At 36.5% G+C, this 25,461-nt stretch overlaps 3 protein-coding genes across 4 annotated transcripts in view; 1 reads left to right on the plus strand and 2 right to left on the minus strand.

The window, feature by feature from the left end:
- On the minus strand, nucleotides 1–1,374 carry LOC141430755 (uncharacterized). The gene has a single exon (XM_074091616.1). The coding sequence runs from the start codon at nucleotides 1,334–1,336 to the stop codon at nucleotides 95–97; it is 1,242 nt and encodes a 413-aa protein (XP_073947717.1). The 5' UTR covers nucleotides 1,337–1,374; the 3' UTR covers nucleotides 1–94.
- Nucleotides 1,375–5,663: 4,289 nt separating this feature from the next.
- Nucleotides 5,664–21,209, plus strand: LOC141430895 (uncharacterized). The gene is made up of 3 exons (XM_074091759.1): nucleotides 5,664–5,789; nucleotides 18,639–18,805; nucleotides 19,311–21,209. Exons 1-3 carry the CDS (start codon nucleotides 5,763–5,765, stop codon nucleotides 19,726–19,728), a joined length of 612 nt encoding a protein of 203 aa, XP_073947860.1. The 5' UTR covers nucleotides 5,664–5,762; the 3' UTR covers nucleotides 19,729–21,209.
- Nucleotides 21,210–23,832: 2,623 nt separating this feature from the next.
- Nucleotides 23,833–25,461, minus strand: part of ImpE3 (Ecdysone-inducible gene E3) — a 31,205-nt gene continuing 29,576 nt past the window's right edge. For both annotated transcript variants that reach the window (XM_074091766.1, XM_074091765.1), the window contains exon 5: nucleotides 23,833–24,132. In XM_074091766.1, the coding sequence (XP_073947867.1) occupies nucleotides 23,911–24,132 (222 nt within the window). In that variant the 3' untranslated portion in view covers nucleotides 23,833–23,910. The remainder of the gene's footprint in view (nucleotides 24,133–25,461) is intronic.

Genomic DNA, 25,461 nt, shown 5'->3' on the forward strand with positions numbered 1-25,461 from the left:
TCAAGCGATAACTTTAATCGATAACAAAAATAATACAATTATTTTTCATCTACATAATTATAAAAAAATATAAGCACATTCTAACTACAGCCAATTAAATAACAATGATGTCTGCCTCCTCAAGTTTTTTATAGCGGTAATTTTCATCACAATTAAACTCTCTGTACCCTTTTTGATATTTCAGTGCTAAAGAATCACTTGGTAGTGAACGTTTGAATATAGAATTCCCATTTTGATCCAGCTTTATCAAACCGAAGTAAACTACTTCATTATCTTTCTTCTCTTTCCTTCTTTGTTGAACAATCAGAGGCTCCTTCACTGGCAACAGCAACACCGTATCTTTCGTCTCATCACCCAATTTGACTTTAGCTTGTATAGTCCCATTGACTTTGGTGTCTTTACTTGACATTTCTAATGGCAAATGACAGTCAACACACCTGATACAGTCATTGTGATTGCCATTTACTGCTATTGGAAATAATCTGTCATTAAGATAGAATCTATAACTACATTTGTGTTCTTTAAGAGATGTGACGCTACCTTTGCTCTTGACTCTAGTTTTTCCTGAATGGCATTCAAAATAATTCCTATCTCTGAAATTTTTAAGTTCCTTTACATTGGTTTCTTCATCTGATGATTCTACTATGTAAATCGACTCGGAAGATTTGTTGGATAGAGTCTGTTTCTCATTAACTTCTGCTATAGTATCTAGAGTACCTAGATTTCTTAAGCCATTGTCCATTTCGTGCATAGAATCATACAGGTCTTGAAATCTTTCGTTTTTGTAATATTCTTGTATTATCTCTTTTTCTTCTTTGTCACAGTTACCTTCTGGATCGTTTGCGATGATTTTTTTTGTATTTTTCGAGCCAGTTATTTTGATGTAACCTTCAAAGTTTTCATTTTTGTAGTATTCTTGTATTGTGTGTTTCTGATTTTCAGTTGTATTTGTTCTTTTGGATCTTTCTTCGGTATTTTTAGCAGTTTCATTATTTGTTCTCGTAAAATCAGATTTGCCTGTATATTCAGACACGGCGGTAATAATGTCATCATCAGTGTCCCCGCACTTCTTGCAATAATCTATGTTCTTAGTATTTCTGTGAACAGTTGATTCAGATTTTGTTACCTTCTTAGGTTTGCCAGTTCCTTCAGTGGCTTCATCGATTACACCAGCAGAATGGCTTTTGACTTCATGTGAACAGGTTCGATGCCATTTCTTCGATATCACAACTTTCTTAGGTAGTTTTATTTTCACTTTTTTGTTCGTCGCAGGTGCTGGAGGGCTTTTGAGTTTGTCGCATGAACATTTCATAGTAACTTCGGTTTTTGAGGACATTTTTCGTAAAATAAAAACTGACACCGGCTGTTGTCACTAAAAAATGTAAACACATCGTTGCCATGGCAACACTTTCTAACCAGTGTTGTCCCTATAGGATACGACATTTTTTTTTGTATGTAAGTACTACATTATTTTTACTTTAGTTATAAAGTGGCAATGAAACTAAGTTTACAAAGGGTAGCCAATTATACCAATTATAAAAAAATGTACCTGTCACTCAATTAGGTATTCTAATGTTTTCCTACTAACAACCTTTATAGGTACTTACCTATAATGTTGCATTGAGTAAAAGAAATGAGAAAACCAACAAAGGAGTTAAATGTTAACATTTATTAACATAAAATCGTGAATTATGCAAGGGAATTTCATCAGTAAAAAATATCCAACTTTGCTTAACGTAGCGCCATCTAGCGGCAAGTAGCAGAACTAATGTGGCAGTACTGTGACTAGTATTGCAAAATAGTTTGGTGTTTCTTTGATTGCTTGCAAGTGGCGCTAGTGTCGCACTTGTTGCTCCTTGATAGATAGCCTAGGTATAATTATTAGTGCCTCATAAATTATGTTGTATTCACGCTAATTACGCCTTATAGTAACAGTTTAGTGTGCAAATTGATATTCGAGGAATAAAATTGGAAACTGTGAGTTATAAATGATATCTTTTTAATTTATTTTATACTATACTCATCGTCTTGTACCCTAAGAACATTTGTATATATTGCAAAACACTTACTGTTCAGGAGACGCTTTTTGTGTTTAAAAACATAAACATTCTAGCATATCAATAAGTTTGGTATTGCGGTTTAGTATTTGGTAAGTGGCGTGCACAAGTACGGTACCATATGCTTTAGTTGTACGATTAATTAAAAATATGTATAATGAAAAGAGCGATAGGTACCATCAGCCAAATAAGTGGTCTATCAATTTTTAAACAAGTTCCTATCAAAAAAAATTACCACTCCACCAACCAAACCAAACCACTCTTATTTAGCTAATGGTCGTATTTATAAGAAAAAGTCGTTGTAACCTAGTGGTTTGATCTATGGTCTCTCAAGCAGAGGGACGTAGGTTCGAGGAAATTCACCATGCGTTTTACACACACTTGTCAAGAAATACAACAGTGTTTGTGAAGCTCTCAATGTGCACTGGGTCCGCGTGGGAACTGCAACCCAAACCTTTCATTCTGATAGAAAGCTCCAGCAGTTGGACGTCTATAGTCCGAAATGATGATCCAATGATAAGTATAGAAGCAACGTTACTAATTGATTGATTGGATAGACTCACTGACAGACAGACAGACAACGCATGGCTAAACAAGAGAGTTAGAAACACACATATTTATTTTTTGAGAATCATAGAGGTTCCGTAGCCAAAACGGCAAAAACGGAACCCTTATAGTTTCGCCATGTCTGTCTGTTCGTCAGTCCGCAGCGTAGCTTAGACACTATTAGTTCTAGTACCTAAGCTGGATTTTTTTGCAAAAATTGACCGACTACAAAAACCATGAAAATAATTTTCTACCAGTCTGAAGTCGGTGCCTCAGCACGAGCCAGCAGGAGTTGATATACTTAGTCGTCTACCTAGTACTTAGTCTATTGGGCTTCAATCACTCCTACTCTTCAGACTGGTAGAAATTTAATTTCATGGTTTTTTGTAGTCGGTTCAATTTTGCTATATTTTATTCACGCTTTTTAGTGTATGTTATCTAAGATACAATAGTTTAATGTCAACTGCTCTTTACCTTTTACGAAAGATTGCTTTTTCCGATGCAGAGGCGTTCATTATTGAGTAGTCCTTGTGCTTCACCACCCGTTTCATTTTTACCATTTTTTTTTATTCGACTGGATGGCAAACGAGCAAGTGGGTCTCCTGATGGTAAGAGATCACCACCGCCCATAAACATCTGCTACACCAGGGGTATTGCAGATGCGTTGCCAACCTAGAGGCCTAAGATGGAATACCTCACGAGCCAGTAATTTCACCGGCTGTCTTACTCTCTACGCCGAAACACAACAGTGCAAGCACTGCTGCTTCACGGCAGGATTAGCGGGCAAGATGGTGGTAGCAATCCGGGCGGACCTTAAATTGCACACATATGTATCACGATGAGCATAAATTGCTTAGCAACTGTGTTAAAATAATTGAAATTCAACCCGTGATGTACTTGTTATTGGGCAGTAGCTCTGTTGGTCAAATGTGGTCTTCATCATCAGTTCCACTTCACCAAATGATGATTTTCAAGAGCAAATGCACGAGTACTAGATACTTATATCCAAATTACCATAGGTGTATCGTGTCCCAACAATATTTGTAGAATTCCCTCGAATTCCTTAGGCTCCAACTATCAGATCCTAGTTTGGTGTTTATGCGACCTAATTGAAGGCATTTTTAAACGAACTAATTTTTTTTTTCAAATCGGTTCATACTAGTAAATGATTGGAGTTCTGAGGTAACAAACATAAAAAAAACAGCCAAGAGCATATCGGACAAGCCCGCAAAAAAATTAAGTAATATTTTTCTACGGATTTCGTATTTTGTACGGAATATTCCAAGTTTAGGTAAATTTTATACCATAGTCTACTATTTCCTCTTAAACTACTAATAATTGTCAAGAAAACTTAACCGTTATAGTTTTAAATTAAAATCGTGATCCAATGGGGTAATTTCTGGGATGAAAACTACTTATCCTATGTCCTTTTTAAGGTCTCAAACTATCTGCATAACAACGTACACATGACAAATATCCATACATATTGCTACTTTTGTCCCGTGTCCTGACTAGTTTTGTCCGGTGGCTCTGCTTGAAGCTCTTGGTTGAAGTTCCAGTATTTCACTAAATGCATATACGTCCGCTCACTCTGTCACACATACACATGCCCTTTCATGTTTTCCTGTCCCAATTTGTCTGTTGTTTTCCGACCCAGGGGGGCTACTACGAAATTCAAAAATCGAAGTTCATTATCGTACCGTCACTCTGTCTCGTATTAAATATGATATGATGATACCCTCCATGTCGTGTCCGATAAAGGCGAACCATTAGACTTGTTTATTATGTGCCCGAATATGGCTGGCAAAGCCAAACTTAGTCTTAAAGGTCCTATTACAGGGCGCGCAATGTAATTGACCACTATCATTATACGTGTAAGTGTAGGAAGGTCTCGGGCGGGTCTTTATAAGATACGAAGTTCGAATTTTGCACTCCGTAGGGTTTGTACGACACCACTGTTGTTGTGTCCACGGCCGCTGATTGGCCACGCCGCTCACGCAGCGATGCGCACGCGTTGAGGACAAGTACTAGGGTAACCATACGTTAGTAGTTATGAGGGTATTAACCAAGGAACTAAGGACCGTGGATTCAAACCCCGGCTCGCACCTCTGAGTTTTTCGAAATTCATGTGCGAAATTACATTTGAAATTTACCACGAGCTTTACGGTGAAGGAAAACATCGTGGGTGTGTGATTTCCCAATCCGCACTGGGCCCGCGTGGGAACTACGGCCCAAGCTCTCTCATTCTGATAGGAGGGCTATGCACTGCAGTGGGACGTATATAGGCTGTGATGATGATGATGACTCTTCATCCTAGGATGACAAGCAAAAATTAAATGTTCACTTCTCATGCTCATAAATTTCGTATTTATGCTGGATCTAGGCGACATAAAATGATTTTTTATGCTCTAGTGCACGGGCTCGGGTGGCTATATGAAGGTCTCGCGTAAAATGGCTCGTTTTATGCTCTTGTTGTACAATCTACTATTTGCATAGTTTTAAATATAATATACAACGTACAAAAAAATAGTACTAGAATGATGTTAATAATTAAAAATAAATAATTGTCCTCCTATTTCTTTTGATGTACTTACCTAACTTTAAAATTACTTAGCTTTACAATACAATACAATATTATAACTTCATTGAATACCAACACACTGTATATGGAGTATGAAAACACAGGTATATGGAGATTTACCAAAGCAAGCAATAGGCTTTACACACACACACACACACACAAACATCACGCCTGTTTTCCCAAATGGGGTAGGCAGAGCTTCGGAGCCACTTTTAGCAATTTTAGGTTTTAAGTTTGACAAAAACGGTACAATAGGGACAGGTTGCTAGCCTATCGCCTACGGTATACCTTAACATATATCCTTTGTCGCCTCTTACGACATCCACGGAAGAAATGGAGAGGTGTGAGTAATATTCTAATCCGATACCACACTGGTAACGGAAGAAATAGGCTATAGACATTTTTCCCCAAATTTCCAAACCCATGCACACCGCCCCATGGTCTCGGGCACCATAGCCACCGCGCACCATGGCGCCCCAGTGATCGATGTGCGTCCGCGCAGGCCGCTTGTACCGGCTCTGGCAACTCCGGCGACTCTTGCGCAGAAAGAGACTCACGCTGCGGCGGCTGTTCGGAACATGAAGTGGGGTTTTGCTTGCGTTTTGGTATGTTTTTTTTAATTAATAGTTTTTTTTTTACTTGGCTGGTTATTTGACATTTTGATGGCTACGCTATTAGAAATAATGACAAATATTTTTTTTATAACTATTTAATATTTATTACCCTAAGTCGTAGTTTAAAAGTTTTAGCGCATCCCGAAAATAAATAGGCCGCAATGGGCACTTTTACACGTCAATTTTTAAACTACCAGCGCTTTCGGAAAGACCATCATTGCCAAGAAGAATGCGCCGCAAGAAACTTGGCACAAAGTCATTTTTTCATAATAATATAATTACAAATAAAATATTTAAAAGCTATATTATACAATTAAAGAAAAAAAAATACAAATAATAATAATAATAAAAATACAGGGATGTATGGGGTCCCTTAGTTACAATACTAAACACTACATATCTAAACTATATCTACGTTCAGTGGAAGTGTAGAATGCTTAAATTATTTAAATCCCACAATTATCGTAATAATATCGTCGTAATATCACGTAATGTCGTCGTTAATACTGTAAAATTAAATTAAAAAACTAATAAATTACAATACTTAAGATACAATATAACAAAATAATAAAATAACTCCTGAATTGTTTTCATATGAATAAATTTAAAACTAATAAAGTGTCAGAAGAAAATTATTTCACATCCAAAGTCATTACATTTTTCTTTTTATATGGAAATTAAAGTTTGAAATTACATTTTAATTTTTTTTCATGAGTTTTTCGGTAAAGAATAAACATCACGGGTAAACCCGTATAGGTACAACGTACAAAGCAATTCTTTGGTTCCAAATCAGCACGGCCTGCGTGAGAGCTACATTCTGAGACAGTAGCATATACAGTATAACATTTGGTAGTACTGTTCGGTTGTGTTGCTCTGATGACGAACTCTGTTTGTGATCGAAACGCGTCGTTAAGTGGTGGTTGTGGTATTTGGGTTTGTGTGATGTATGTGTATTCTTACAGCGTGGAGGCGGAGGAACTGCATAAAGACAGATTTTTTCCATAGACGTATACTTCGTTGTTTTTAGCATTAGAAAAAGGGTAAACAATCTTACCGAGTGTTTTTATTGGAAAACATTTAAAAAAAATCAGTAACTATTACTTAAGTATTAAGCCGTGGTGGCCTAGTGGTTTGACCTATCGCCTCTCAAGCAGAGGGTCGTGGGTTCAAACCCCGGCTCGCACCTCTGAGTTTTTCGATATTCATGTGCGGAGTTACATTTGAAATTTACCACGAGCTTTGCGGTGAAGGAAAACATCGTGAGGAAACCTGCACAAACCTGCGAAGCAATTCAATGGTGCGTGTGAAGTTCCCAATCCGCACTGGGCCCGCGTGGGAACTATGGCCCAAGCCCAAGAGTTCTGAGAGGAGGCCTCTGCCCAGCAGTGGGACGTATATAGGCTGGGATGGATGGATTACTTAAGATACCAAAATCATGTAAATGATCCTTCAATGATCACATGTCCTTCCTAATTGCTACTATTTGCTGTGACTTATTTTTTAAAAGTGTTTTTCAATAGAGACACGCCAAGATCGCTTACATTCTTTCTAATGCTAAAAAAACGAAGTACAGCTATCGTAAGGTCGCGCTTGAGCAAAGTAATTAATTATTCCTAGAAAAAGAGGCCCAAAATTAATCCCACTAATATTATAAATGCGTATATAAGTTTGTATTGTAAGTCTGTCTGTTTGTTTGTTACTTCTTTACGTCTAAACCACCGAACCGATTTAGATGAAATTCGGTATATAGTTATAGTTAGTTCGAGTCCCGGGAAAGGACATACGAGTAGGATAGTTTTTATCCTGCAAAATTGCAGTTAATAGGCTAGTGATAAATGAATTCTACGCGGACGGAGTCACGGGCAACAGCTAGTAAAGGAATGAAGATTAAGGAAATAACTTAAAGTTGTCAAACCGTCGCAGAACAACGGTCATTAGTCATGACCACAGATATAGATTACACTAGATAACGCAAACACCTCAATCTGTATGAAAACCAACCGTGTCACTTTTTTATATCTACTGTGACGTCTGTCTGGGTTTATATCTACTGTGGTGGCCTAGTGGTTTGACCTATCGCCTCTCAAGCAGAGGGTCGTGGGTTCGAACCCCGGCTCGCGCCTCTGAGTTTTTCGAAATTCATGTGCGGAATTACATTTGAAATTTACCACGAGCTTTGCGGTGAAGGAAAACATCGTGAGGAAACCTGCACAAACCTGCGAAGCGATTCAATGGTGCGTGCGAAGTTCCCAATTCGCACTGGGCCCGCGTGGGAACTATGGCCCAAGCCCTCTTGTTCTGAGAGGAGGCCTGTGCCCAGCAGTGGGACGTATATAGGCTGGGATGATGATGATGATGATGTTGTGACGTCTCAAGAGCGAATTAGCGATGTGAATTCCCCGATGTCCGCGCAAAATCGATTCAAATGAGCCGCCCGCCCGCGCCGTGGGGCTCGAGTCAGTCACTAGTCATGATTAGTCAGTTAGCGGTCAGTCTTTGTATGGGGCCAACCCCGACGTTTGGTCGGAGTTCAGACACGCGAAGTAGATGCATTTGCGTAATCTAGTGTAATCTATATCTGTGGTCATGACCATCCATGTTTGACCCCACGACGGTCATTGGCTAAAAAATGACGCGATCATTGGCTATTCGGGTCATTACTATCTCTTAAGTATATTTAATACTAGCTGTCGCTCGCGATTTTGTCTGCGATTTTATTCTTCGCTATCTAAGGAGAAAACCATGCAATTACCTAAGATAAAACGTGTAATAGATAACTATACCTACCTGGGCGAGGAGTTTTTTTTCATCATCATCATCATCATCCCAGCCTATATACGTCCCACTGCAGGGCACAGCCCCCCTCAGAATGAGAGGGCTTGGGCAGTAGTTCCCAAGCGGGCCCATTGAATTGTTTCCTCACGATGTTTTCCTTCACCGTAAAGCTCGTGGTAAATTTCAAATGTAATTCCGCACATGCATTTCGAAAAACTCAAAGGTGCGAGCCGGGGTTTGAACCCACGATCCTCTGCGACATCGTGTTTTTTTAGGAAGAGATTCTTATCGTAAGCGAAATAAATATATAAATAAAATGCTAAGCCGTGTCCAACCTATATTTGAACTCCAGACTTCCAGTATACAAGGCCAACATTGTATCGCTGAACCACTACGTTGATGACTGAGCTACCGAAATTATTAATCTTATTGCGCGTACAATATACACTTCAAAAAAACTTGCGCTTCCCATGCAGACCCAGTGCAGATTGGGAACTGGGAACCCACTAAGACACACCATTGAATTGTTCAGCAGACTATTCCCCAGGGATTGGTTTCCCTGCAATGTTTTCCGTCACCGTAAAGCTCCTGGTAAACTTCAAACTTAAATTTGAATAATTCCCTGGTGCAACCAACGATATTCTTAAAAGGCCATAAGTCAAACCCGCCTGACTGATGTCGGGTGAAGGTCGCGTGTGAGCAAAGGATTTCTTTTAGTTCATTGATATGGACCTCCGCAAAGTAACGCCTGATTCAATAAATTAGTTGAATAAATTACTGATTTTTAATTAAATTGAAGTCTTCAGAGAGAATTTTAGCCTATCTTCATCATCATCATCAGCCGGAAGACGTACACTACTGAACAAAGGCCCTTAGAATGCCACAATAAACAACAACTCTCCACTTGCATCCACCGGCTGCCCCGTAACAGCCCATATTCATCATCATCATCATCATCAGCCCGAAGACGTCCACTGCTGGACAAAGGCCTTCCCCTTAGAACGCCACAATGAACGACATCTCGCCACTTGCATCCACCGGTTTCCCGCTACTCTCACGATGTCGTCAGTCCACCTGGTGGGAGGCCTGCCAACGCTTCGTCTTCCGGTTCGTGGTCGCCACTCGAGGACTTTTCTCCCCCAACGGTTATCTGTTCTTCGAGCAATGTGGCCTGCCCATTGCCACTTAAATTTGCATATTTTTCCAGCTATGTCAGTGACAGCCCATGTTACCGTTTTAAAAATGAAAATAAATTGCACAACTCTAATGCATTGCGTGTGTCATAATATTTAAAATGTGTATCTAGAACTCTAAATTATTCACCTTTGTTTAAGCGCCGGATCACATCTATTGTTTCTGGTAGCTTAGTGACAGATATAATGTACCTAATGCTTCATTGTGACTTATTTGATATCGATTTGATGATATACGTCACAAAGACAATGGATGGGAGATTCCATTTCATTAACATCTATAACTACCTTACGGCACTAGACTGGCTGTTTGGAGCAAAACTAAAATATTACTTTGACACAACCCCTGTCACGGACGTCAACAAACTATAGTAAAAGGTTCACAAATCCGCGCTGTGAACATATTTTGTGCGCCTTTTTGATGTAAGAAACATGCAGTCTATTAGATATCAATGTTCTTTAGTTAGGCTAGGTTTAGACGAAACAGTGCTGGCTTGTTATGGCCTTGTATAAACAGTTTTCAAGTCAAGTCAGCGCTGGCTGCCAGCACTGGCGGGAATAGAGCGCCGGCCTATTTTTCAAGCCAAGTGACCCACAAGCCATAATCCAGGAATGAAACGAATCCAGTTGGCTTCATCTAAACAACACGGGCCAGGCCAGCGCTGGCTTGTATGGGAACTATGGGAACTGGCGCCGTTGTTACTGGCTTCGTCTAAACCTTGCTTAAGGCAGCAAGGATCAAAGACATGCCGAGATAGAAAAATCTACGTTTTCACGGTGTCACTTTTCGACAGTTATTAATGAAAGAGATGATGCTCAGATTTTTTTTTTTTAAACCAAAGACCATACCGATGCCAAATCTAGGGTGATCAAAATTCCTAAATCCCTATTTCTTTTGCTAATAATCGGGGGATGGTAACGTTTAACCACTGCGTTTAACTAATGGAGATTTTGATTTATCTGAAAAAAGGGTGAACTAAAAGAATTTCTTTGCTCAACCGCGACCTGATAGCTAAGTTTATGCAAAATATAATTGTTTTAGTTCATTGATATGGACCTCCGCAAAGTAACGCCTGATTCAATAAATTGTTGAAAAAAGGGTCTTAGATAGATAGACAAAAAAGTGATCCTGTAAGCGTTTTTTTTTTCATCTTGAGGTACTAAAGCGACTCGAAGTGTATCTTGGCCCCCGATATGATTTGATGCCAAGGCGCATCTTGAGTTAGGGAAACATATAAATAAAATTTTCCGTCACTCTCAGTCAATCAGTCATTGTGTTTACAACACTCAGAATCGATAATTAACTATTTATTAAGTATGATGACGTGAGAACTGTGGCAGTAATACGACACGATTTAAATTGACGAGTGTGAACTTCACCGGGATATAATTTTTATAATTAACTAACTGTATCCAAAAAACAAGTTTCCAAGATCACGGATAACAGTGTGTTTGTGTCGCTGACCGCTATCACATGAACTGGTCCTGTCACTTATTTGGAGCATAATCAACGGATATGTTTGCATTATACATTATGCTGAGTTGGGGGAGAAAATTCCTCGAGTGGCGACCACGAACCGGAAGGCGAAGCGTTGGCTGGCCTCCCACCAGGTGGACTGACGACATCGTGGGAGTAGCGGGAAACCGGTGGATGCAAGTGGCGAGTTGTCGTTTATTGTGGCGTTCTAAGGGAGAGGCCTTTGTCCAGCAGTGGACGTCTTCGGGCTGATGATCATGATGATGATACATTATGCTAAGTGTTTTATTAGCGGTTGTGAATAGACTTAATTCTAGAAGGCGATTTTTACACATCATCAAAATTTAGAAACGTCATTCAGTATTGTTATTCATCAGACATCAGGGATAAGGAACGTCTGGGCTACACGTCCAAGTAAAGATATTTTCGTACGTGTATGAAAAGATGTTACAACGAATTACCATAAGTTCTGTCAATAGATGCGTCATAGATGTGTCAATAGACTGTACATTCCCATCGATAGAATAACATCTAAATTTATGTGAAACAGATGAACATAATGGTTAAAAGATTAAATGTAGGTACACTGTCTCGCAATAATGTCCGGTAGTAGTTCTAACCCCTTTCGTGAACAAACAGTTATTATTGATTGATTGTGTATTGTTATTTCGCAATCCATGCATAATCACGTCGATGCATAACCATCTCTTCCCCACCATAGATTATTGCCAGAACAATTTCTTACAAAAATGTTTTAAAAATATCGTCGTATCCTACGATAAGAGCCACTATCACCATAAGGGCTTTTAGTTTTTATTGTAAAATTAATTCTACACATCAAGATACATGTTTATAACTTAAAATTATAATTTAATATTTTTTATTAAATAGTAAAAAATAATTTTAAAAAGCCACAATTACGTATGTCTCACTTCTAACGCGGAGTAAAGCCAGAAATACGCTGCTGTCCTTATTCGCCGTGCAAAAAGGAGACACGCGGGTGCGACGAGGGGGCGCAAGCGCCGTTTCTGCGGTACTCGGCGGACAGCGCCGGAAGAGTGGCGTGCATTCGTAATGCTTATTTCATTTGTAAGATCATCTATTTTTTCGTTAATTGACAATGAAAACCATAAAACGAATCGTCGAGGACTTACACTAGTGAAAATAGTTACAAAGGATGGCGCTGAACAAAAGAAGTAAACACCAAGTAAATTTAGCGAAATTGATTTATAAAGTTTTTTCATTATTCAGATTCTGTTTATTACTTATTTTAGGTTTACTTTTGTATTATTTTTTTTTAGGTTACTTATTTATATATTTACATAGTTTAATGAAGAAATTCACACAATTTAATGAAGTAGTTAATATTACCTAGAATAAAGCCCGAACGGCTACTGCGGTCTTCTATCGCGTAATAGCTCAATTTTATTTGTATAGCAAATGTGTGGCCACAATTGCGGTAGTGTCCTTTTTCTATGTACGAATTATGTTTTGTTGAATTATTGCTCAAATATTCGCTTTTTAAAGATATATTTGGGCAGTTTACTAACATTTCGGCTTCATAGAATGAACATAATTGCTTTTTGATAACAATAATTATTTGGAAGGTGTGATTTTACATGTCTGATTTTTGGTTCTTATGGCACTTGAGGCCTTTTTCGCTGTATATTTTGGCATTATTATATCTATTTACCTTCTAATTTCTTGTCAGTCGGCCAATAGGCTAGAATATTATTCTCTTATGGTTTCTTATAAAATTCGGCATGGTTTCTGTGACTGTTTTATTATTAATAATGTTTTGCCTGTGCTTTTTAATTTCTATTTACAGAAAAAATAAAACGAGAAGTCTCAAGTAGAACCTGAAAAGAACAAGATCTAGATTATTTGTTTAACAATCGGGACCATATTTTAGACAGTGTACCTAAGTTAAGAAAATAAAGATTACCTAAGCATATTTTTTTAAAGACATCGTTTCAGTATTTCTTATTATTTACAGACCGTCACAGACAACAACAGCGGGTTTGATGTTGAAACAAACCAAATTAATCGCAGATTTTTTTCAAAGCTACAACACATAAATAGAAGACAAATTGATGAAGACCGAATTTTAAATAAAACGAAAAAAAAAATTGGTGATATAATTTTGAAAACTTTCCAGGAGCAACACCGAAGTTTTCGTCAACTTGAAAAAGTTTAACTTTCTGCTACTGCTGAATTGTTTTCGCCTGATGACATCACCGAAGAAAAAACTGGCGAAAATGTAGAATGTGCAATGATTAAAAGACAATTTTGGAGTTTAGCTCAATTCCGTGTCAGAATGAAAATTTTATCCTTGTAGAAAACAAAAAGAAACCGATGAAGTTCTAGATGATATAGTTATGCAGAGAGAAGAAATTATTCGTAATTTTTTCTTCGACGATGACATTATGCAAAAATAATTCAGTAGGTATAGGTTAGTAGCGAGAAGTTGAAGGTTTTCAAGTTGACAAAAACTTCGGTGTGACTCCGGGAAAGTTTCCAAATTATATCACCAACATTTTATTTTTTCGTTTAATTTGTACAATGATGGCTACTGCTTTTTAATGCATCTGAGTTTTATTTAAAATTCAGTCTTCATCAATTTGTCTTCTATTTATGTGTTGTAGCTCTGACAAAAATCTGCGCTGCGATTAACTTGGTTTGCTTAAACATCAAGCCCGCTATTGTTGTCGGTAACAGTCTGTAAATATTCAGTCAAAGTCAAAATATCTTTATTCAATTTAGGCTATAACAAGCACTTATGAATGTCAAAAAAAACTTTCACCACATTAAGAAATAATGAAACGTTGTCTTAAAGAAATGTAGTTAATCTTTATTTTCTTAACTTACACTGTCCAATATTTGGTCCCTATTACCAATTATATACTTAGTTACGATTTTCGCGACGACTAGAAAACAATAACGACTTATATAATAAAAGGTCGAATAGAGGGACAAGGAGTGTAGTTACAAATATTGCAAGAGTAAGCACGGACCCTATAAAAGTGAATAAAGACAAGTATCTTGTATCAATCAAAAAATAAAATAAAAAAACCCTGAAGATTTCATGACTTTTTACAACGTTACCTCATGAGAAAGGAGGTGTTGCTACTGCGGGTGATACAGACGATGAGAAAGAATAAGGAAAGATCCCAATGAGTACTGAAGACTGAGTAAATAATAATGTGCAATTTTATTTTTATATTAAGAGCGTAGAGAATATTTTGAGTTTCAGAAGTTAAATATTTATTTTAAGTATGTTTTTTTTTTAGTTTCACTTTGCTTCCTTAAATGGGACTTGTTTTATTTTAGATAATCACTGTGGCTACGTACCTACGCTTTATGATTTAAAAAATCTTAGAAAATAAAAAATAAAATATTTTTCTTATTTGCCACTTCATTCAGTATTACAAGAAAAAATACTAAAATTAAAAAAATGTTGAAACGCAAATATTTTAACAACTACAATTTGGTCCTAATGGTAGATGTGGCCTCGAATTTTTCGACGATAGAAGGCACAATGTAGCTTATGGCCCCTTAAAACTCATTTAGTGACGAAAAAGGATTTAAAGGACAAAATCTATCTATAATGTCTCATTAAGAACATAAATTTTGTTTTAACAAACCCTATTACCCTAATACACATTATTTAATTGAATAAATTCATACTTTTCGTTACTGCTAGGTTGTTGAACGAATTTCGCAATCCATGCTTCACGTCGATGCATAACCATTCTTGTAATTATTGCCAGCTCTTATCGTAGGATACGAAAATATTTGCCAACCTAACATTATTTACCGAAAAGTTTCCGAAAAGGAAGGCTGTCAAACAATATCTAACACACCTAAACCTAAATCTAGAAGGTCCTACATTTTCCTGTCGCGATCCTTGACGCCAATGCCTCGCTTTACTACTCCGATCACGTATACTTGATACTTTATACGAGACCTCGCCACTCATGTTTATTATTTATTGAGTGTCGTAAGAACCAAATTGTTTTTGTTTGGATGTGTGTTAGAGAAATTCAACGTTCATCTGTAGGTAACTGAGAACTAGTTTTTTTTGGCACTCTGTTCACCGACGTTCGGAGGGATATGGGAGTGTGTAGTAAAAGTAGGTAAGTTAAATAAGGTTCTTTTACTGAAGCTATGCTAGAAGTTATAGCTAAACCTAAGATAAAATTTACTAGTGAAATAGCGGTTACATATTTGAATATCAAAATTTAAAATACCTACGAGTAAAATGTCGATGTCCAAAATATAGAAAACTGTATCGAAATATCGAAAATTAAAATAACAAAAGTTTATATTGTCGAATGGTTAGATAACCAACGTCAAATATATCGAAAATGTATTTATCTACAAAAGTGACATCGAAAGAAATAAATATCCTATGTATGAACTATCACGTGAAGCGGAGCTCCTATTCCCCTCAGTTGAGGCGCTTCGCGCCTTGACACAATACTAATCTAACCTAATCTATTGAACATGAATAACCAAAAAATATTTGGTTCGGTAAGGTTAGAACTGTGACCACAACAGCACATGAGCCGAGCGAGCGAAGCGAGCCTGCCGCGGCAGCGGCCGGCGAGTGCTAAAAATGACTAGATTATGTAAAATAAATGCTATTAAGAAAAAGGAGCATATTCGACATTCAAATATGTAGACATTTACAACTTAGATTTTATCGGCATTTTTACTCATTCGATATTTTATTCAATCGACATTTCAATCTTAGACATTTTGACCATAGGTATATCAACTTTATGACATATGAATAACAACTTTCGATATTGTGATACAATCGATATTTTTATTTTCGATATTTTGAACATTGACATTTTAACCGTAGGTATTTAATTAAAATTAATTTTCGATTTTCAAATATGTAACCGAAATAGCTCATCATTGTAAAAAAGAACTTTTTCATTCGTGGATGTTTTTCAAGAATGGCTGTTTAAGTATTTTCGCCGGAGTTAATAAGTTTTTTGTCGCATGTTTAGTCAGTTTTATGTAGGTATTAGCTACGTAGGTAATTGCGGATTAAGCCTACAAATGGCCTGGAAAAATCATCAGGCCCTGGAGGGAAACTGCTTTAAATCCTTTATCTCATCTTACTTGAAGGAAACATTTTATTTTTAAAAATAAATAAATTTACATGCTAAGTTTTTTTTTTAATTCGCTTGTCGCACTCGGGAATCGACCTAGCCAAAAATTCAAAAAAATAAACACTTTTTTTAAGAAATGAAAAAAAATTAACAAAGCTTTCATTAATTTTTATCATCAGTTCTAACAACGAAGAAAACATGAAAGAGAATTTTAATTAATATAAAAAAAAATCTTCGAATGTAATTTTCTTGCTTTTTGAAAAAAGAGCTGACAAAATAATTTATAGTAATTTCCCTCCAGGGCCCATCATTTTTTTCCACCCTGTAAAGCGATTAAAAAATGCGCCCTAAAATAGCATAAAGCGTGACGCATTCTCTCGACGTCAGATAACATTATAATGCTAGGTACAGTCATAACAAAGCCGCAAGCCCTAAGCACGTTATCCAGCATTACCGAATCAAACCCCCTGGAGGGGGAGGGGTCATCTGACGAGGGTGCCGTCAACGTTGTCACGTCGGGGACACGGCCTCAGTCAGGAATAGACGACAATTTTGTAGGAATGTGACGATGCATCTAAATAATCGATGTTTTTCAGAAAATCGATCAAAATAGATAGATTCAGTTTTATGTGATTCTCGGTTAATTAGATTTTTTGTTGTTTTAAACTATAATGTTTTATCTTTTTATTTTTGTGTATTTATTTATGAAAAGGTAATCGCAGTCTATAATTTGAATAAATTTACATTAGAAATTAATTTACGATGATCTTAATCTGAAATACAATTTACTTCTTTTTTTGATACAAAACAAATCTTTACTACAAAAGGAATAGCCGTAGTAATTTAAAGTGAAAAGTAAAATCCTACTATCCTACTAATGTTATAAATGTGAAAGTTTGTGAGTGAGTGAGTGAGTGAGTAAGTACGTTTGTTACTTCTTCACGCTGAAAGGGCTGGACAGATTTGGATGAAATTTGGCGAAAAGTTAGTTTATAACCTGGATTAATGGAATATTATATTCCGAAAATTTCAATTGCAACTACCAGACCGAGTAGTTTACGCGTGCGAAGCCGCGGGTAAAAGCTAGTTAAATATAAAGTTGAAAATGTCAAACCTAAACCTAAAGTATCTAACGTCACCATGACTGACAGATAACGCAACTACCACTAAAGATGGTCATCGTCAAAATATTTAATTTAGGCTATGATAAGCATTTATGATATGAATGTAAAAAGAACTAAGTACCACTGGTTCGGAAAAACCTCTGTTGAGAAGAATCCAGCAAGAAACTCAACGAGGTATATTAAGAAAAAACTGTACCTACTAACCACTTAAGAGACTCGAAATTTGACAGACACAATCCCTTGAGGATCGTAAAGGTGCACTAAGATGGAATTTCCAAAATACTTACGGGACAGGGTTTGTAAGTCAAAAATTATAATCGGTTTAATCGGTGTTTTGGCTATCTGTTTTTTCCCATCCTTGTTTACCATAGCTGGGTGTCACGTAAGGCCAGCGGTTTTTGAGATGAACATATTTTTCCTTGTACGTGATTAAGGGAATATTTTTTCAATGCGAAGTCACATGGCGTGAATATAATTATGCCAATATTTTTGCGTCGTTATGACTGTGTGATTGATGTCCCTTTTTAACCGACTTCAAAAAACAGGAGGAGGTTATCAGTTCGGTTGTATTTTCTTTTTTTAGTTCGTCTAGGAATGCTTTCAATTAAGGTCCCATAAGCAGCAAATTAAGATCTGATGATCGGATCTTAAGGAAATCGAGGGAACTCTTCACATATTGTAGGGACATCTGTGGTAATTTGGATATATTTAGCAGTTCTTTTGTCTCATCATCACCATTGTCCTTTGTTTTTGCCGTCCAATATACATTAATAGCTTTGCAGAGTATTCCAAACAATGTTGTTGCTGGAGTGTCTATAGTTTTAACTCCACTATACACAGGATATTCTACTTATCTGTCTGATTTGTAACCTGACTCAGTGAGTGCCAAGATACAGGCTCATCCTAGTTTGGTAACGGGATAATGCTGATCATTATTGTAATGTTCTTATTTGTATCTAATAGACGATTGTATCCTATTCTATTATAATTATTCTATTCCATTCCACTCCATTTCATTCCATTCTATTCCATACCATTTCATTCTATTCCATTCCATTCCTTTCCGTTCCGTTTCGTTGCGTTCCGTTCCGTTCCATTCCATTGTATTCTATTGTACTCTACAGTATCTTTTATACTTTTTCCAGCTGCTGCAGCTGTCATCCCAGTGCTGCAGCCGCACTCTGCCCGACTCCGAGGAGTCGGTGGTCAGCGTGTACACGACTCAGCCCAGCAGTGGGCCCAGTAAAGCCGGCGACGTGTACCATCAGATCGCGAACAACATCGCCGAGAGGATCACGTCTCCTATTTACAGGTAAAAACTGAAAATGAGCTCATGCCATAGGCGTATGTAAGGGGAGGGGGGGTCATAAGTTAAAACTTTAGGTACTAGTAGAAAATTTGCCTAAAACGCACAAGTAAATTTCTTGTCTTCATAATATTATTTCTAGCATTTATCACGTTATTACTAAGATATTTCTGAATACCAAGTACAAAACTTTCTAGGTGAAGTTAATAAATCAGACGGTTCAAGTCACGATTATAAGATAAGTCAGGAATGGTGCGACTAGTTTCGATTTCTTTGGAGCGCGGCGGGCGGCGCGCCGCGAGGCAATTGTGGAGGGCTCTGCCGTAGTCAACGCACTCACATATGAAAAAAAACTTCCGAAAAAATCAGAACTAGTCAGACCGTTCTTGACTTATAAACGTACGAGTAAGTTAAAGAGTTTACCTTTATCTTCCTCTCTTTCTTTCTTTAATTAAGTGATTTTATCTAATATATCTCACTAGAACTTAAGCGATATTTTTTTGCTTTACAGGTTCTTAGGCTTTGGTAAAAACAAAACCGAACCAGCTACCAAGAGTACGAAGAAACCATGGGACAAAATCGAATCCTTCGATGAACCTGAAGATGTTACCAGGCCAGACCTGAAACCTGTAGCCAACGGAATAGAAGACAGAGACATTGAAGAACTCTCCGTGGAAGCTTTAAAGAAAAATGATAAGAAACCAGAGAAGTTAACCCTCTACTCAAACTACTTACCTTCATCAAAAATAGAATTTAATAATGACACGGTGAACGAAATTGACGATCCTTTTGAATTCGACGATGATGATGACGATGCCATTAACACACCCAGAGAAGGTGGTTTCGTTTATTTTCTTGAATTGATTGGTAGTTTTATTCAGTTAGCTTTTGGTGCTTTTCTTGCACTATTTAAGCCTAGCACTAATTAGGTGGATATAGTAGTGTTAATTCTAGTCCGAATTAAGTCAATATTTTCTCTAAGATCTTATGTAAATTTTGCACTCACGTTGTTTTATGCTTATAAAGATACTAAGACAATCACTTTAAGGCACAAAGTATTGAAAGCGACAGTTTTTCTTGTATTCTACTACTGCTTGTTTGAGTCATTTTAGTATTATTGATATACTGTTAAATAGGGTTGTGTTAATCTATATCGATGTACCTATCAACTCTACATTATTCGATACCTCTAGCACTCTTGCATCAGAACTGTTGACATCTAAATAGGGTTTTAAAACGCTTCTTTAAGCTTCTTTTATGAATAGCAATCTGAGTTGACTTTCAATTACTGTCTCTCTCACTCTCTTTGTCTATCCTTATTTTATTTTTTCAGAATTGGCTCTTCTCGCCATTTTTTTACAGTTATCTTTATTCAGAGAATATTTGTCTAATTATACATATAAGTCAACTTGGTTTATTATTATTGTGGTCTTTTTCAAGTTCATTTAATTAAAAATAAATGATTTTGAAACAATTACAGATGGTGATACTCATATGTTTACTTTTGCTTTTTATTGTATTCAAATTGGTGGTTATGTTGTTCACTTCATTGCTTACATTACTTTTTGTTTTAGGGTTTTCTGTAGTTTCTTGTTTTGATTTTGTTGTTTATACTTCGCTAAAGTATTCTTTTCAGAGTAAATAATATGAATAAGTGTCCATAATGTGTATTGTTAAATGTTTTAAATATTTATTTGTTACAGTGTAATTGTGCCATTGGATTTAACATGAGCCAATGTTAAGGCTTTATTAGGAAAATACAGTTTCCATTTTGTTTTCTCTTCTATACTATTAAATATGGGTAAATTAAGTCTACAGTAACTTTAATTTTTCTTCCTGCTGATTTAGATCTGGTTTCCAAAAAAAAGTACAATTTTCTACAGAAATATGAAATAAAATTATTTACTATGCAATCTTTTACGAAAATATTTTACTGAATCGAAATAAGGCATAGATTATTTTTAATCCTTAGGAATATTATGTTAATCTGATGACAGTTGTAAATACACCTGTCAAAAAGTACAAGCAGCAAATATAACAAATCAAAAAAATAAATAACATGATCCTCTGCTTGAGAGGTCATGGGTCAAACCAATAGCCATTTTTAACCCCTGACGCAAAAAGAGGGGTATTATAAGTTTGACCGCTATGTGTGTCTGTGTGTCTGTCTGTGGCACCGTACCTCTTAAACGGGTGGACCGAATTGAATATTTCATCAAAACCAATTTAGCCGTTTTTGAGATATTGAACTTTGAAATGACAAAATCAGGGGTTTATCAACTTTTTGTTGGTAGATTAGGTTAGTTAGATAAACCTCATTGAAAGCAGATTGTCGCTGTACGACCGGAATTGCACTTTATTGTGCCACAACAAGAGACGCTATTTATTTAAATGAATTTGCAGAGAAAAATCTTCTTGATCATTATATATTTTGTGCTTTTGTTATTACTTCAGACCAAAACGTAGTGGTTATATTCTCTTTGGTTCAGACCAAACAAGAAGTAAGACTGAATTGTTCGACCAATGAATTAACCTCGTGTAAAATAACCTTACCAAAAAAAAGTTGGAAAACCCCCGCCTTTGTCGCTTCAAAGTTCAATAAACGGCTAAACCGATTTTGATAAAACATGTCTAAGAGTCATCGCTAGAAACGCATTAAAATCGGTTCACCCTTTATGAGCTACGGTGCCACGGACAGACAGACAGACACACAGACACGCAGATAAGCAGACATAGCGGACAAACTTATAACACCGCTCTTTTTGTGACGGGGGTTAATAATATCTTGTGCGTGTGTGTGTCGCTCAACTATTTTGTTCCGTGCGCACGCGCACGCCGAAGCAGTAGTACTGTAGGTACCTACCACTTGTCCATTCACAGAATTCTGACTTTACTTTTTATTTGGTCCAGGTTAAGCGTTGATTTTATTCCCGGAAACTTTGTTAATTAAATATTCTCGTTGCTAATTAAATCTATCTTCATTGAAATTAAAACGACCGTAGAATAATTTACGCGTAATTTTCTTAATTAAATGACTTGGAGTCATCATTACGTTAATGTTTAAAAGTAGCTTTTGCCTGGATTTTGTATGCTCGGTATTTATTCAGTTTTCAATTTTTTTTTCCGTGCAAAAGAAACACGCCAATATTTTGCACAATTTTCTAATTTAAAATGCATAAGTAAACTACAATATAATACCATATATAAGTACTACTATCATTTGGCTTTTTCTTTCCGAAGATAGAAACACAATAGGTACTCAGTTTTTATAAATAAAAAATATTTATCAACTTACATATTTTATTTTGATACATTATTATAAAATAGTGTTATTAGCTAACGAGTGCTTAACTAACTATCTTATTGAAAATAGTATTTTTTACTTCAATATAAAAACTCGATAGTCATAATTAAAACAGTACCTAAAATTACAAAAATATATATCCCTATTTAAAGTTTGTAACATTGTTATAATTTGTAGCATAATACCCTGATATTATTTTCAATCTACTCGACATAAACATTTACATTGAAAGAAATAAAATATAAGTTTTAAACTCATGATAAGTATCATATAAAAAATAATTTGAAATGCAATTAAAATATCTTTTATGTCGACGCTTTTCACGACAAGTTAAGGCACACTAATTTTAAGCTCTAAGTACTCAATACATTGTATGTATTTAAATGAATCAGGCATCGACCAATGACGCGCTTCAGTTAATAACCAATCACAGCGCAGTGTTTCACTGAACCATAGCGTAAGAATACGTACAGTAGATCAACACAACACGCTGCGCAATAAATTAATGAGCTTATGCACACTTGGTTCTTCGATCTCAATAAACCGAGCGGGCATTTTCAGGATTTTCCGGTTATAATACGTTTTTTATTTGACTTTGCGTGTTTTCGGAAATAGTTGTCAGCGAAAGAGATGCACTATGTCGTGCATTTAGTCATCATCCAATTTTTGATATGTGATTCGGTGTCAATAAAAGAATATTAAATTTATTAATGCAACGATTTGACATTACTATTTCACAAATTAAAAATATAAAAAAGAAAATGGAAAATACGGTGTTTGACTAACCTATTTTTTTATTTTATAAATCGAAGCTTGCATTGCGTGTTGTCGAACGGAAAATCAATTTTTAAACTACTTTTACACATAACAGAGTTATAAGGCGTGTAACGTCACATGAAAGTAGCGTGTGTAGAGAAAAGCATTTAAGAAAGAGACAAAAAAAGAGAAGGAAAGAAGAAAGGAAGAGAGCGAATTAGTTCAATTTGCAGCCGAATTTTTTTTTCTTCACTAAAATTGAGTGCATGTCACCATGCTAAACTCGCAAATCTGCTATTTAGGAAAAAATGAGATTTGAACCCAAGGTGTTAATCATTGAACAGTATACATAGTAAATTCAGAAGTTGTCAAATACTGTGTACAGTGTCGCCATTAGACATTACGAAGCGGCCAAGGTACATGCACTCTATTATTAAGATACTAGCGTTTACCCGCGGCTTCGCTCGCGTAAATCATTAGATACAGCAGTTTAATTGAAATTCCGGGATTTTATTAAATTCTCGTGGGAATTCCCTAAAATTACATCGTGGTTTTCATTGACTTATATTATAACAGCCATGCCAAATTTCATGACTCTAAACCCAGCGGTAGTTATTTCGAGATTGTATCCCTATCCCGTGGGAATATTGGGATAAAAAGTAGCCTATGTGTTATTTCAGATGACCAGCTATCTACCATACCAAATTTCATGACTCTAAGCCCAGCGTTGTTATTTCAAGATTTTATCCCTATCCCGTGGGAATATCGGGATAAAAAGTATTCTATGTTTTAATCCAGGTTATAAACTAACTTTTTGCTAAATTTCATAATCCGTCCAGCCATTTCAGCGTGAAAAAGTAACAAACATACTCACTCACTCACAAACTTTCACATTTATAATATTAAGTAGGATTAGAGTTCACGTTTCGATATTTTTGATCACCTTGGCCGCTCTGAAAGATTTGATGGTGACTGTAGGTATAAAGTGTTTTAATTATGATATTGAATGACATATCGAAATCTGGAAGATGACAAGCTTTATCATAGTCGTCTAAATCCTATTGTACACTAAAGGTTGCAAATATCGGATCTCGCTAGAGAGTTTGGACTCGTCCTTCGCCAGTTCGTCGACCATCTCTCTTGCTCGGTTATTTGCATATTCGTGCTGGCAGTCTTTTCGCTCTAACATTTTGGAGAGAGCGAGACGGAGCTGTGCGCGCGCGCCGCCGCCCGAAGACTCGGAGAGCGTTTGGAGAACATCGGGGGAGAAACCCTGTAAATAAAAAGAGTATTCTTCACATTTGAAACAAAGTAGGCGTAGCAAATTAAATGAGCGTTGGGTGTTTTTCAAATATTTATACAAAGTTAAGTAACTGAAAACGTGAGACCCCAAAAATATTTTTGCATTTTAAGTTGTTATTGCGTTTATTTTCAAATAACTTCATTATTTCAAAAATGTACCTATATCATGTTATAAACTTTTAAGATACCATTTCACGGAGAAAATAAAAATGTTAAATAAGCTGATTGCCTTAAAAAAATCTCTAGAAATAAAGAAAAAAAAAGTGTCGTAGTCTAGAGCTCTGTTAAGTAACCAACTTAAACTTTAAGAGTCGGGAAATTTTGAGCTGGTCACTATTTTGAATGGGAAATGTCTTAAAGTCTCATATATTCTTATGTCTGTCAGTAACTAAGTATAGTTAGAAATGATCCCACTCTGCGTACAGTTTGCTGAAGAGCCAGGCTCTGAGTAACACTCGTTGCATAATTAGATTCCTAGAAATTTGTACAGAACCCTTTATGCGTGAGTCCCTCTCACACTTTGCTGCTTTTTTATCATTAGTGCGGTTCCACGAGGTATATAATGTTTTATTGGCGATAAAAACATAAATAACGGACAGGACCCGCCATTTTTCTCCAAGGCAGTAAAGCATCTTGTTCGTCACAGGATCGATGGTTGAGGAGCCGTGTACGATACTTCGATGAACATGTTTCCATGGTTCACAAATAAAATCCTGAATCTTTAGAAGAGTAACGTTGCTGTATGGTTGACTCACGACAACGCACAGGCTAAACTATGAGATTTGGAATTTGTCTGGGTGATTTCTAGTGCAGAGATTGTCCATCGCGGGTCAACGCGGCAACGTGGCAAGTCTATTGGGCACCTTTGGACCTGTGATGCGGGCCAGCTTATTTGACTGACCGTACTTTGTATCTATCTAATACCTTCATACCTAGTGCCATCCACGAAGACGCGTGATTTTGTCAAAATTAGACATTAATGACATATCGAAAATACAAACTGAGACATGGATGTGGTTTCACGGGATACCCGTAAAAGTAACAAATTTGTAGTTGAAATAAAAAATACAAAAAGGCTCCAAAAAAAAAACATAATTAATGACATTGTAATAAGAACCACGGCACGCGTCATCGTGAATGACTCTACCTATAAACGAGCAATTCTTGTATATATAATTATCTCTAGCTTGGTCTTATCTCTGGGTAAACGCTTATTAAAGATTTTTAGTCGCCCAGGTACTTGTATTTGTCTGACCTTTTATTATTTATAATAAACCCATCCCGCGACTCCATCCACGTT

Source organism: Choristoneura fumiferana, chromosome 9 (assembly GCF_025370935.1).
Source record: "Choristoneura fumiferana chromosome 9, NRCan_CFum_1, whole genome shotgun sequence".
Taxonomy (NCBI): domain Eukaryota; kingdom Metazoa; phylum Arthropoda; class Insecta; order Lepidoptera; family Tortricidae; genus Choristoneura; species Choristoneura fumiferana.

Coding starts and splice junctions, on each gene's coding strand:
- LOC141430755 (XM_074091616.1), bottom strand. CDS start 1,336: ATGTCCTCAAAAACCGAAGTTACTATGAAATGTTCATGCGACAAACTC.
- LOC141430895 (XM_074091759.1), top strand. CDS start 5,763: ATGAAGTGGGGTTTTGCTTGCGTTTTG. Junction 5,790..18,638: donor GGGGTTTTGCTTGCGTTTTG/GTATGTTTTTTT, acceptor TACTTTTTCCAG/CTGCTGCAGCTGTCATCCCA. Junction 18,806..19,310: donor ATCACGTCTCCTATTTACAG/GTAAAAACTGAA, acceptor TTTGCTTTACAG/GTTCTTAGGCTTTGGTAAAA.